The sequence below is a fragment of the Porites lutea genome, chromosome 3 (assembly GCF_958299795.1).
Source record: "Porites lutea chromosome 3, jaPorLute2.1, whole genome shotgun sequence".
NCBI classification, from domain to species: Eukaryota; Metazoa; Cnidaria; class Anthozoa; order Scleractinia; family Poritidae; genus Porites; species Porites lutea.
In genome coordinates this window covers 21,726,448-21,741,950 of record NC_133203.1, presented here as the reverse complement: position 1 = coordinate 21,741,950, position 15,503 = coordinate 21,726,448, and the positions used below count along the sequence as shown (strand labels likewise).

The 15,503-nt window shown below is 38.9% G+C and overlaps 1 protein-coding gene across 1 annotated transcript; it reads right to left on the bottom strand.

The window, feature by feature from the left end:
* Window positions 1–4,390: 4,390 nt before the first annotated feature.
* Window positions 4,391–6,044, bottom strand: LOC140931930 (uncharacterized). The gene has a single exon (XM_073381619.1). The coding sequence runs from the start codon at window positions 5,885–5,887 to the stop codon at window positions 4,391–4,393; it is 1,497 nt and encodes a 498-aa protein (XP_073237720.1). The 5' UTR covers window positions 5,888–6,044.
* Window positions 6,045–15,503: the final 9,459 nt, after the last annotated feature.

Genomic DNA, 15,503 nt, shown 5'->3' with positions numbered 1-15,503 from the left:
ATAAAATTGGCATAATATATATATTTAGCCACAGCTAAAAGCGAAGCTCCCATTGATAAACTTATAACTTAAATCAAACAATAATTTTGTATTCCACAAAGCAGTTAACTTAGGGGCACATTCATGTGACTTTTGAGGGAAAAGCTAAGTGATTTTGGAGTGAAACAAATTTTGTATCGAGTTGATATAGCCTTATATGTACACCCAAAAAATAGTCTTCGGTCACATTTAAGAGCAATGATGGCTCTTGATCACAGTAGATAAGGCATGGAAAACAAATTCTTGGAAAAAAAATCAGACCGAATTTTTGCGTTCGACAAGTTTTCAAATTCTCGCCAATAAATCTGGGTACGTGCAAACCAATCTTTTATTTTTTTTATACACCACATCTGAGGAGAAAGAGTACTATGAGGCGCTGTTTTTAGCATACAGACCTCGTACAAAATGCAGTATTTCACAATTTTTCAAGACAAATTGCATTCATTCAATATCCAGGACCATCGAAGCACGCGTGGACTTTTAATTAGCGAAACCGTTCAAAAAATTTCCAAAATCACCTTTACGGCCAGCCGGTTCTTACTTTTGACAAGCGCCAAATTTGCGAAGAAATTTTAAAAGAGTTACGCTTCAACGTGATAAAGAATTTATTGAGTCTATTTTTTATTAACAGTTTTATAACGATGTGTAATCTTAAAAAGTGTTTGATATGCTTGGCATTTTGAGTACTCCTCAAGCGATGTTTATGAGCGGCTGAAAACAAACGGCAAAGCGATGAAAACTACACTTTTGAGACTACCAAAAATCAATAAAGAAAAATAATTCGATAGAACGTTTACAGAGACAACAATTTTCATTCACGAAAACAAATGAGTATTTAAGTGTGTCTAAGAATCCTCAAGTCTTTACTAGTAAGATTAAAGTTTATGTTTTAAGCCGCCGGTTTCCCGGTGTTGGCTGTTTTCAAAGATGAACTCACGACCAGAAAATCGTTCAAAGCTTTCTTTCTACAGCCAAAATTATAACTAATTATTATTCGGAAAGTTTTTTCTTTCTATTTACGGTGGATTAATATCGACTAAAGGCTTTTTAAAGTTCGTAAGCTTAAGCTTATATCAAACCTCATACGAGGTCAGGTCAATGTCTCAGTCAAATCTTAATACAAACGTGCATAAACTAGCTTCATAAACTGCGCAGCTGGACTTCATGAAATTAGATATAAATACAATAATTACTCAGGCTTACCATATTCGAGATGCAGCTCCTGAAAGCTATCAAGTAAGGCAAGGATCGCTTGAGCCTTTATAATTCTTGTATGCATCCAGCAAGGTGAAAAACAAAAACGATGCCATCCGCAATCAGATTATCGGCTTTGACAAGCGATGCATTTTTCAACCAAAAACCCAATAAACAAACCAGCCAGGAATAAGAGAACACTCTTAATAGCAGCTGTCTTTCATTTTGTTCATCCAGTGGAAAAAGACAGTTAAAAACATCACAAGTTGACTCAAAACTCTGTCAGCTTCAGCTGTCAAAGTAAACAACTTTCAAGATGCTGCATACATTTTACGCATGAACTCACCTGTCAAATTTTAACCAATCAGAGCAGAAAAATTGGATGTGGAGCGTGACCATGGTAAGAAAAGGTCTTCCCCGCCTGTATTTTAAAAAAACTGGCTAAATTTTTGCGTCTGAGGTCAGTTTGAAATCAAAATCGTAATAGTGCGGGGTGATACTGACATAAACACAACATTTTTGTTGTGAATTTAAAACAAAAGTAAACGTGAGCCTGCGATCATTTGAAAACGAGTAAATTGTCAGCGGATAACTTCAAAAAATACTCGACCTTGATGGGTCGGCACCTGAGCCCGCGATACGGTCAGGTGATAGTGGTCAGCGGATACCCTGTTTTGACAGCTGTCAATTGATGACGACATTGATGTGCCATCAGCTTTCTCCTGGGTTCCCAAAGTAGCTAGTAAGTGTGAGAGTAAACATTGGTATGCCTGTGGTGCGGACGGACGGTTGGTCGGTCGGTTGGTCGGTCGGTCGGTTGCTCGGTCGGTCGGTCACGTGATTACCAAATTTTCTAGGATGGGTAGATTTCCTTTGCTATGGGGCTCCACCCACGCGCGCGTGGAGCTCCGCTATTATACTTAACATTGATTAAATAATAGCCCTTAATAATAAATTGCAGAATACACGAACAGAAAATAAAATAAACATGCCAAGTACAAAACTAACTATAAATGACTATATATATTAAAAATAGTAATAATATTCATAAAAGCTACATTTAATCTGCATTATGAATCAGCCTACAGCTGGTGTTAACTCATTTGCAGCATAAATAATCTAAAAAAGAAAATCTACATATAACTTTTTACACTACAAGCAAAAAAAAGAGTCATAAAACTGAGCATTGGTGACTGCGTTCATCTTATCACGTTAAACTCAAAACGGAAGTAAACATCTCCTTTTTCCTTATATCTACTGGCATACCATTCCGTGGTCTTAAAGTGAATATTATTGTAAGGGAATATGCTTCATCTCTCTCTTGTTCGTATTTTGGACACACAAGATTATGTCCCTTCTTTGTGTATTTTGTATGGAGCTAGCTCTGTTTATCTTGTGAGGATACCACTAATAAACAAGTTCTCCCCATTGACTTTCTTGTACATAAGACTGCATTAATTTACAGAAAGCTGAGTATCACCTGTGTGATTAGTAATTGGATCAGTCTTTTCAACATTACTCCGCTTCCATCCCTGCATCAGTTGCTAATCAGTTTATGTTTTCAAATGGTCAGCAGTCATAAACCCAGCTGCTATATATCATATTATTGAATTAATCCAAAATGTATACAACAGCTTCCACTATTTCAGTGGGAGGTTTACTGTTATGGTGTAAAATATTCCAATTTTGCAAGGTAACTATTCTGTTGATTAAGTCATCAATATGGTTTTCCGTGATGTTGTGATGTAAAGGGACCAGGACATAGACGGTATTGGGATATTGATAAGCATTTTGCTTTTGGAGGATGATAATATTCTTGTAGGACTTGGTGATGTTCTCTCTGTAAAGTACTCTCCAGAATAGTGGAAGAAGCCATACAGGATGATTCAGTGTGTCATCATCATAACTATTAACAGTTGACTTATCACTCAAACACGGTGGAAGATCATTTACATGTAATTTCTTTGCTTACTTTAAGTTCCATAGTGATTGGGGGCGAGTAATTGGCAAAATTAAACAAAATGAACTGGACTGCCGTGACACAGCCGCTTTAAACTGTATAGAAAAACTAATGTTGTTTTGTATCTATTATAGATGTAATAAGAATGAATGAATGAATGAATGAATGAATAATATAATAGAGTGTTTTTTATATCTATAATAAATAACTATAGTTACTTATTATATTCTGGCCATGGATATTGCCTCCTCCACTTCCATCATTTCCTGTCTGAAGAAAGACGAATAATTTTCATTAGTTACTATTATTTAGGAAGGTAATGGCATACAAAGATAATAAATGGTCAAAAACTATGTAAGCATTTTAAAAAATGATTTTAATAGTTGGTCATATCATGGGAAGAGTTAGGGTAGAACAAATCCAAAGCAGGTAAATCATACAAACTGACATTCAAGAACCATAGGCACGTTAAACGTGCATGAGCTATTTTAAATGCTTCAGTGTAACTTTAATGCGTCAGTGTAACCTTACTAAGAGTGATGAATCTACCTTTTTCGTCTTAAATGTAGACTGGGTTTTTGCGCGAAATTGGGTATTGCCTTACATAAATGAAAACACTAAACGTTCAGCTGCGTTGATCCTCATGCTATATATTCTCACCCCATGTAAGGTAATCCAAAAGAGTCTTGGATTCCGGATTCCACACTGTAGATTCCGGATTCCATGCCTGTGGATTCCGGATTCCACATCCGTGGATTCCCCATTCCATAAGTGGCTGGATTCCAGATTTCAAAATTCTATTTTCTGGTTTTCAACGTTTCCTTTGTACTTTGTTTTCACCAAAAAAGCTTGTTCTTTTTTTACCCGAAGTGTACATTGTCTTGTATAAAATATAATTCTTGGCCTTACCCGAGAGGATTATGAATATAGGAGCGGTTTCTGAAGTCCACTGAGTCCACATCGTTGAAGAAATACTAACGAGGAAGGGCTATTCTTATTTTAATAATAACAACGGTGTCAACAATAACAAAAGAGGTACACATTGCCAAAATCAGTGCTTTTCAGGCTCAAACATAATTCGTCTCCGAATTGTTTAATTGCCACACAGAAATGTAAAACTTCAGTTACAGCTTACCAACAAATAGCGTGAAGATAGTCCAATTACTATACTACAAGCTACACAGGCAACGGAAACGTTTATCTCAGAATAAACCGTGTCGTTCTCCGTCCTGATAAACTAACTCCCGGCAGTCTTATCGGGAGGCATACTTCTCCCTCATCCTCTGCAATTGGTGGTGCAGTTTCATTCTCATTGTCATCATCGCCACCGTAGTCCCCATTAGCAATTCGACAGAGCCTGTTATCCTCCTCTGTTGTTAAAATGATGTCTGATCCATCTGAAGAAAAGTCGAGTACTCGGGTTAGAATGCACTTGGGGGAATTCCCATTACAGACATCACCGGGGGTGTATGTTAGTGAATCACTTGTTTGGTTTAGCCACTTTAGGGATACTCTTTGCTGCACAAAATGTCCACCATTCACTTCTATTTGTACATCCTCCAGAAGAACTGCTAACCAGAAGGGTGAGATCTCTCTTCTACGGTTGTGTCTTACTGCCAATATGTCGTCTTTCTGGTAAATGGTTTGCACCCGTACAGCCATACTCCGCAATGCCACATTAGCATCCCCAACTTGGCAGGCTGTTGTTACGTCTTCGCTTTCCTCTAATGAGGCTGTGATGGTAGTGGGACACATACTAAGGGCATAAGGAAGGGTGCCAGTTAGCTCTTTCGTTTTTGAGCGGGCATTTTCCTGTCTTACGCCTCTTCCATAGTCCTTAGCAAATTCTCGCATCACAGTTTCTCGCCTTGTGTCTTCTTCTTTGCTACCTGTTCCTTCAGTGATTGCTGACAGCTTGTTTGGTCGCGTCTTGATGTTTGAGGGTTCACCTTTGATAATTTTCTCCGGATAATATGAATTGGGCCCAGTGAAATATGAGAAATCCTTCTGGTAAATGAGCAGCATATCGTCTTCCACGCAGCGCGCTCTTCTGTAAGCGTAGTTAGCCACTGTAGGCATGTCGTGGTCTGCTCGCATTCCTTTGAAATAGCATTCCACGCCCATACTTTCGAAACAGATCCTGTCCAGAAGGTGACTATGCCCAATCTCCGTTAGCATGTTGGTAAGGCTGGTCAGCGATTCTAGCAGTATGAGGAAGGACTGTCGGGTGCATCGAGGTATGGTCATGTCGGGACCGTTGGTATTTCGCTTGCCCGTCCTCTCCAGGGCTTCCTGTTCGTGGTTAGAGAGAAATGCAACCAATTCCTCGACAGATTTCACATGATCTTCAAATGTACGTGGTAGGTCTTCTTCTTTGGCTTTCTTGTCGAGTCGGAACACGTTTGCATATTGGGCCATCTTACTTTGCAGGGGGATCAGTCCCTTTGCTGACGTCAACATTCTTATTGCTACATTACCGGTATCGCATACGAAAACAGTGTTTCGATATACGCATAAAGCAGTAGGCTTGTTCCATCGACTTTGGACACCATCACGATGGCCTGCAGTTTCTCCACACACTTTTGTTAGGGTTTCTTTACCCCCAAGCATCTCTTCTTCCTTCAAACTGAACAGTGCGTGTTCTTTGCTGGAGGACAAGAACACGGTTCCACCATCTGTCACTGCAATACCCATGAGGCCTGGAATATTCGAAATTGTTCTCAGTTTCAATCGTCCTCTCACTTGACAAAGATGAATACATGAACCATTCCCGTCTCCAACTAACAAGTATTGCTCGTCACGTGTTAAGGCTAATGAAGTTAATAAACTAGATCGATCAAAACAAAACAATTCATTTAACTGGCCGGCGCAGTTAGTTTCCTCATCGTCTACAACACCAGAAATTGAAAAAATCTTGCCAAGACCAACGTCTGACACAAACAGTTCAAAACTACCCTTTGCAGACGCACATATGGCAAATGGTGACACCAGATCCGGTACATTACCTTCAGAAATAAGGGAAAGATCGTGTACATGGACTTTACGGATACGTCTACCGGCGCAATCTTCTTCCTCACTTTGGCTTTCTTCGGCGCTCCCTTGTACAATCTGGGAAGCGTGACAGAAAAGCGTTCGCAAATTGACTACTCTAACTCTTCCGTTTCCTTGGTCACAAACGTACAGCTTCCCGCTCTCTTTCACCGCAATACTAGCTGGGTTTCTAAATCTGGCCTTGTTGCCGTATCCATTAGTGTGCCCGGGCTCACCACCACCAACAGCGATTAATGTGACATTTGCTGGACAGTGCATGTCAACCATGAAGACTGCATGGAGACGTCTATCGGTAATAAACAGCCTGCTATGCTTTGGGGAGAATGCCAATGCTACTGGGTAGCTTAAAAGAGAGGCCCCGTTCTTTTTCCAGTGCTTGAATTCCAGTTCTGGAACTAATGTTGTGCTCACTCTTTCATCTGGAATGGAATCTTGAATCGCTTTCCGGTGAATCTCCACTGCTGTTTCTACATCCATCCGATCTTTGTTTCGAACTGCTTTCAATGAAACTGATTTCTTGATGTCTTCGTATTCTCTACGTAGCACCAAAAGCAGCCTTACATTCACTAGGTATCCATCAATGTCAATCCAATGCCAAAACTCTGCAGAACGCACTGACTTGATGTTGTGTGGGCAGTCAGGAATAGGGACTTGGTAGGGGTACTTCGCCCTGTCTGCTAGCATGGAATTCATAAAGCTCTTTTGCTTGGGATCGCAGTCAGTGGCCCAAACCAATAGGAACAGTCTTGTGCATACTTTATCTTCTCTCGTGCACAAACTACAAGGGCGAAGAAGACCTTTTCAAGCAATTTCTGGAGCTCTACGGTGAAGTAAATTCGATAATTTACTTTGGATTCACTTTGGTATGTTCGTTTCATTGATCAAATGCTCTATTTAATTAGCATGTCTGTAAATGGTATGGAAACGCTGTCACCTTCGAATATAATTTTGATCACAGAAACGCTTCAGTAAGTGTTCGCACAACCACCGCTTTTTTAAGCAGAAAACACGAATAGAACAAACAACGACAACTCCACAGACCTTGAACTAATCTTTTCTTTCTCCGCTTTTCTCTCTTTCTTTCTTGGACTCCTGTACATAAATTTGCAAGATAGTTAGCTCATAATTCTGAACATGATAGAAACAGACAGATATAGCTGCTCGAAGTTTTAGATTACTGTTTCACACATTCTGATCTATTCAAAACCACGCCGCCAAAACATTTCCATCACAAAGTCACAAACACCGAATTTATAGACGTACGTACCTTTCCAACTCATGCTTTTTCTTGTGCTTCCCCATGCTGACAAAGATTGATAACGATCGATTGAGAAAAAAATTCAAAGTGATCTCTCGAGATGTCTGATTTCGACTGATTGAATCTGGACTGAATGAAAGACACCACGTCGACACCACGTGCAGCATGTCATTCTTTGAGTGACACTGATGACATGTGCCTGAAAGAAGCCAGTAACTGCAACCACCGCGACTACTGATACTACGGCCAAGAATAAGGATACTTTATATTATTATTCTTTTGACGTTACCTGAAATCCAAAAATTAGTTCCAATTGCGCCCAAACAGGAAAATAATCTAAACCTCCGACTCCAAAAGCGCAACGGGGAAAAAGGTCGAAAGGGTGTCTTATAAAGAGCGATAATATACAGTAATATGAATCACTCCCTGGGCTGGGATTCTGTCACGTCATTATAATGTGACCATTGTTTCAAATTGATACCCGATATGTCACAATGACAAGGGATGTCCCTGCGAGTGAAACACGCGTGAACATGCCTGTTGTGCGTCCTTGCGACATGAGATTTTCACGCAACAGTCGCTAAAGGAAAAGAAGAGGCCCTGGAACCATCACAACAGAGTGGATTCCAGCAACCTGGATTCTGGATTACAATGCTTGGATTCCGGATTCCATTAGCTGGATTCCGGATTCCAAAGCCGTGGATTCCGGATTCCACAGACCAAAATTACCTGGATTCCGGATTCCGGATTCCGGATTACCTTACATGGGGCGAATATTCACTCTCCTCTGTCTTTCCCCGTTATATTTGGTGCAAGTTAAACAAATTCAGTTGTTAAAGTAAAATAAATATCTACTCACCAAACGTTGATAAAAAGGAAAACTCTAAGGTTTCGTCAGAGTTTCTTAAGCCAAAATGTGACTCATCGAATTCGAGTAGTTAAGAAATGCCAGGATTTTTATCATTGTGGTAGATGGTTGCATCACCACAATTCACAAGATTTTCACGTGCAATTCTACTCAGTGAAACAGTCCACCAACTCCAACAACAAACTCCAACAACTTATTTCTTTATGTTTTAAAAGCTATTGCTTCTTAAAAGACAAGAGCCTCTTTTAAGGCATTGGTTACAAAACGAAACAGGTCTTCATACGTTCAAGTTTCTATTATTATTGTGAAAAACCAATCTGCAGGAGATGTACAGTCGCACAACTGACACGTGAAAGTGTTGGACTTTGCCCCCTTTCGTTGTTCGTACGTGAGGGAATTCGAGTTATCACACAGTAATCTAGTAAACAGAATTATAAAAATAACTCATGCAAGCAATTTGCACGTGAAGATGTTGGTCTTTGGCCCTTTTACAATTCGTACGTAAAAAAAACGCAAATTGTTTACTACCAAATTTTCTCAAACGATTTTGAGAAATCACCTCGGCTTCATTACAACATCTGCAATTAAATTATGTTTCGTGCAACGTCAAGGTTGATAGCCCAACATTTACTAACTTCCAAGAAAATTATCAAACTGCCGAAATATATTTCTGCTCATATCATGTTACTCCACTCAGTAAAACAATATATTGTTGTGTCATCTAGCTTCTTTCAATTTTATTCCCTAACGCTACTGTTTCTACTTATGTTACGCATCTTAACTAAATAAAATACGTTTCAATAACTTATAATGCTTGGTATGCAGGAAGGATGTATCATGTTCACTTATTATTCTTTTTTTGTTGTTTTGCCGGAATGAAAAAAGGTCTGTTGAACTTTTTAAGCGAGAGAATAATATTTTTAAAGCTTGTTTACAGGATTATCAATACTCGGTATAGCTTTCAAAAAAATAAGCTGCCTTTCAAACTTGTAAAACCACATTTTATAGGCCGCATACTTTCGAATTAAAGTCCATATCTAAATATCAATTATTGCTTCACTGAAAGAGCTTTGAAAATATACGATCTTTTATAGTCTACCTTGAAGCAGATGAAACACAACTCACAAATACGTGCGTCAGTACCGTTAGCGATAGCCGAATTCGGTCAGAAATGTCTCGAAGTAGCATCCACACTAAAATAGGAACCCTTAAACAGCTGCATCATTGTACACAGCGTTTGAATCATGAAGATATTTAATACAACGTTTCCAAACACCTTTAGCCGTAATAAAAGACGAAAACATTGTGAAGAATTAAGATGGCGGTCTCAAAGTGCCCTTGTTCGACCTTTAGCAATGTCATGTTTAAGTAGATGCTAAGATCTCATTGGTTCTTAAGCATCAACTCATAGTACCTTCAACCTTATTGGCTCTTGCAACAAACATCCGAACATACAAAGATACAAAGTTACAAAGATACAAAGATACAAAGCCACAAAGATACATACGCTCAAACCACTGACATATGAGCTATATTTTCAAAATAGCTCAGCAAATTAATTACAAGTGGTTTGTTTCATATAATACTGAAGAACCACAAACTCACAGGTCAGATTGTAAAAAGGTAAAATATTTTGTCTTTATAGGGTTAAAAACTTTTTAACTAGATCATCCACAAGACAACAATTTTTCCAGATCGAGGAATCTAAGGTGAAATCTAGGTGGCAAATGAAAACTAAAGGGGACTAAAAGCCAACACTTCTGAAAGACACTAATTGTTTTATAGCCCAATCAGAGAAAAGATCAAAACGTGATTTCCTTGTTTTCCTGCCACAGAAAACCCTAATATGGAGAAGGCATTGTTCAATTGGCCAATCTGTTAATCTATTTAATATCTCTTTAAGAAATTAAAAATCCTCTCCGTTCCAACAGATGAAAAGTGTCATGTGGCCCATTTTGCTTAATTACTAATAAAATAAAAGTGCTAGTCAACCAATACTGGCCAGATTCATGCTGACGTGCTTGAGAAAATTGCCATTTGTTACTTTATATTTTACCTACAATCTGGCCACATAGAATCTCAAAAAGATTCCCATGAAACACTCAGGTAAATCATTCAAAGTAACCTAAGCTAGAACAAATCTTTGACCAGCCACTGATTTGTTTAAAATTCTTACAGTGCAGCAAGCCAATTATTAATTGAGAATTAGCGGACAAATCCAATGCAAAATACCAGCCAAAAATATTAAAATAAAAAAATTGTATTTTTATTAAATCTCCAAAAAATCCTTGCAAATTAAGTTATTTTTTGGGCCCTGAAAATCACCCATTGATTATAATTCCAGGCCCTCAAAACTCAAATGGTCCCTGAAAGTGTGTCTGCATGATCAGTGCGTGAATCCTCACCCACCCCACCCTCACCACTGTCCCTGCATGTGCAAGCACTTTTTTTGGACATGTACTAATGCAAATGTGTACGCAACTTACTCAGCTCTGAAGTTTCCGAATGTTGGGAATTGACGTTTCCGCCTCAAACAAAATCGGCATTGACTTTGACAACGCCAGCACCTGGGCAACCTTCTGGTCCACACTCTGTCCTGTTCCTCACCAAACTTCTCCTTCTTTTTGATAAGTAGAGTCGGTACCTCAGGGTTGGTGTTTTCTTTAATAACTTGTTTCTCCTTTAACGCTTTTATCCGCGAGGATACAAACGTTAAAAGCTGAGGCGTCAGCTCATTGCCGGGTTGCCATTCACCTAATCTCTTGGCGGAGATTTCTTGCAATTCTTGCTTCATCTCTTTGTTTGCCGTTTGTAAGAGTTGAAAGGCACATACGCCTTCCAGGACTGGATTCCCACGAATCCTGTGGCAACTTCTCAGTCCTGTTTGGCAGGCAAAGGTAAATGTAGCGACATCTAGTAAATCAGATATGCTATTTGGGAGTCTTTTTTTGGAAGATTGCTGCCAGGAAGTTGAAGAACATGCCGCCATCGTGGTTCCATCACTGCTCGATCTTTCCTGGCTTTCAATACCTTGTTGGTTGTCTTTTGATTGGTACAAAAACATATCACATCCAAATATGGAATCTATCCGGAAATCCGGTTCTGTTACACGTGCGTTGAAAATATTTGCATTGTAAAATTAAGCTTTTTTCCGACAAAATGCCATCAAGCAATCCACTTGCATTTTTGCGTCCTCTTTATGACATCGCTGTGTGGCAGTTTCTGTTTATGTCTGGCCAGAAGAGTGAGTGCCTGAGAACCGGGCAACCTGATCATGTTAAGTTTACGTTTGGAATGCACAAGGTGGTCGCCAATTTTTTTGCAAACTGCTCGAGTTTCAAGCATTCAATCACTTGAAACAAAAAATTCTTGAGACGGAAGCCAAACAAGCTACTGACAAAATGATTCACTGGTGCCAGGATCAATGGCGACGGAAGAGGCCTTGTTTTCCGGACACAGCAACGCCTTTCGCAGATAATGAACCGATGACCGTGGAATGGAACACCAACATTCCAGTCTGTTTTAACTGTGAAATTCCTTGTTCAAATTGCATGGAGGAATTAAACGAGGATATGCCGATGGAAATGTCCACAGCAAGGGCATTGATGTCCTATGAAGAAATTCACCAACCAGCGGCTCATCATCCTGATGATGGTCACCCTTCTAGTGAAGAAGACATTTCCGACAACGAACTGGAACTCAGAGTCAGAGAAACACCGCAGTTACAAATGCGTTTAAGATCAAGAAAAAAAGTGAATTAATCCGTCAATCATTTCGAACACCCGAAAATAAAGGAACAAATCGTGACACTAGAAAGAACACATTTTGCTCTTAATATTCGTTTGAACCTTCTTATAAATTTAAGTCAAAGTTACAGTTTAAAAGATGTCACAGTCAGTTCGCGTCATAGTCAGTGTAAAAACCTGTGAAACTAATGAGTGACAAAAAACTATTAAGAAGTCACTGAGAAGTCAACACAATAGAGCCAAGGAAAATAATGCCTAGAAAACAACGAAAACCTTCGCAGCTTTTCACCGAGGATGACCCTCAATTCGATACTTGGAAACCTTTTAGCATGTGACGTCTTCTCATTTCAGACTTCGTGTTGGTATGAATTCGAATGAATGGTGATCACTGTTTCTTCAAACACATGTCGCCCTATCCAAGGGTGTATGTATGCATACATACATCTGGCTTCGTACCCAGAAGTAGACGTGAACGAAGTGAGGAGAAGGAGGCTTAGCTTTTGGCACTCCAACACCTGTGGTGCAACGAGCCATGTTTTGGGTTTTGAGACAATCAATGGAGAATTTATTGCATGCAATTTATACCATATGATATGCGTAGTTTCATCTTGTCACGAAAAGTTCTCATACTCTGAGTCGTGTAGTACATACAGCGAACATAGAGATCAAACTATTACTGAATGGTCGCTTATAGGGAGATAAACAATGGAAAATTCTACAAACATAATTCAAAGAGGTGGCCATTTCCAAATGTATTGGTTTGATTCCGAAATTTTTCAGGGTCTTTTTGATAAATAATTGCGCTTTTGGGAGGTAATCATTGATGTCGGAGGTGGTCACACATGGTGGTTCGATCTTACTTTTATCTTGCCAAAGGGTTTAACGTCCAACTACAGGTTAGTCTTTTACCTTTGTCGAACACTCCTGACAATGATGGACGCCAACTGTCACCCACGCGCTGCTAACCAGTCCAGCTCCTTTTTGATACGCACCATAACGCGGATTTTTTTTTTTCAGATCCAGATGTAGTGGCTTCATTCACGACATTGTTTAGAAAAGGAGCGAAAGCAACAGGGGATGAATTCTCCTTTTATAATATGGGCCACCATGAGCTCCTCCAGAGAGGGACTAAAGAGTGAATTATATTATCTAAACAAAGAAAGAATCAAAGGCTCCTAGGAGCGAGCTCATGGATGAATTGAATTAGTGTAGAAAAGACAGTTCAATAATCAACGAAAAAACATATACATCTTTTAGACGGTTCACTGTGTACGGACTTGCCAAAATACAGACTCGAAGTATCTGATTGCATGTGGACCTGAATATTCTAGAAACTTCTTATCAGCACAGCATTTCTACTTACAAAGCAAAGATCACTTTTAAAAGCAATTATGAACGCTTTTTAGTTGTAAAATAATTTGCTTTCTCATGTGACTGTCAAACACTTTCCGAACGACAGTGCACTACTTGTAAAATAGCCAAGTTTTACATAAGCACGAGTTTTATTTAAACCGTGGTTGTAATTAAACAATTAATATTTTCATGTGTAATAACACAGTGAACTACACGTTCAAGCGGTTACTGAACAGACATTTTCATCTCTATCAAGTGCCCCAAAGGTACAAACGAAACTGAATATATAATGAGTCTAGCAGCACGTGCGAATGAAATTCAACACAGGGCGTGAAAATTACAATATTATAACATCATGGACCTCGAAGATTTCCTAAAAGTCAGTAAAAGTGCAATGCTTTTAAATAAATGTTTCCATATGCTCTTCGCAAAGAGTCGAAACAGTTTGTATATGTAGTACGAGCTATTAAATACAGAATACAGGCGTTCATGGCTAAATTGAACTGCTTTAGAACGCGCTTTTGATAAACACTTCCTAAAAATTATTTTAATAAAACAGATTAAGGTCAAAGCAGTACGTGCGCTCTGACCTAGCCAAGTAATTTAAACCCAGTCAAAGTATCTGATTGCCTTTCTCCACCTGAATGTTCTAGAGACTTGTTTATACCAGCGCAGCATCTGTTGTAGAAATTACATTAACAGCACTGCTAAATGGAATCACCGACAAACAAAAACCTACTTTAAGGCAAAGATCACCTAAGAATTCAAGCAAAATAGCGTAACGCTTTTTGGTTCTAAAGCCTGTGCTTCTAGTTGACACAACATTAATTCATTCCCTGTTTGCATACGAAGACAAATGGTCGAATGCATTCGTCCAAATAACTGAATAAACCACAATAGATACTCCTCAATGTTGCTTTAACAATTCGAGAACCGTTTTTTGGCAGTGATTATAAGGCTCTTTGGCTTATTCGCTTTTCGCTGAACAAAATCCCATCGTCAGGCTGTAATAGATCTCTCACACTCCTGTCGATCGCATCTTCTCCATATCAAGTATAATACCGGGAACAAATGTGCACAATTCGTCCAAATATAATGATCCACGCTCAATTATTTCAATGTCCTTTTAACAATTCTAAGTCCATTTCTTGCGGATGATATTATCAGTGTTCTTTGGAATATTTCCATTTATACAAAACCCATCTCTATAATTGATGTGTCGGGAAAAAAAATTCGCCTTACTGGTACCCTCTAGAATATTCCAAACATATGCTTAAAAGGCACTTGGAACAAAAGTAATACTAAGTAAGGGAAGTAAGAGTAAAGTGTTTAATCTGACTTTAATGACTAAATTAATGAGAATCGAGTGAGTGAGTGATCGAGTGCTATTCGAGTGCCCCCAAAAGCCCATGGCATGACTACGTAATCCATGAGCTAAAAAGAAAAAAACAGGGAAAACAAGCAAATCAGCCCGGAAAAACGCGAAAGAGAATATATGCAAAGTTTAACCATGAAGTGATCATCAAAGTGAGATCTCAAAAATGAAACGTTCTATGATTGGCAATCTGCCTTTTATAAACTTTGTAAAAGGATTTGCTCGGTTTCCCTTTCGTTGTGTTTTCTATTGTTTGCAACAATCTAGATTACGTAGTTGTACGCTGAATTTTGTCCGCTAGATTTGCAGTTCTGCACTTGCAGTTACCCTTATCCAGGTTAAACAAACAACACTTTTATGCATTAATAAGTTGATTATTTCCACTCTTTATTTCTTTTTTTCGGTTAGTATGTTTTCATTTCCTATCACCTTTTCCTTCTTATATTCTACTTCAATTTGAATAATAATTCCCAAGTAAAATAAGTGAGCTGATGCCTTCGTACAGGTTTGATCACGTTAAACTGTGCTTTCAAAAATCTTGAAGGACTAGGATTTAAGACTTCTCCTTACCTTAGCCTGAATTTCATCCGATTATTTGGAGTCGTTTTTCTCCCTCAGACTCAAAGCAATCAGATGAAATTCAGGCTACCCTTAACCCT

Bases quoted from the DNA above. Each gene is read 5' to 3' on its own strand.
- LOC140931930 (XM_073381619.1), bottom strand. From the start codon at position 5,887: ATGGGTATTGCAGTGACAGATGGTGGAACCGTGTTCTTGTCCTCCAGC.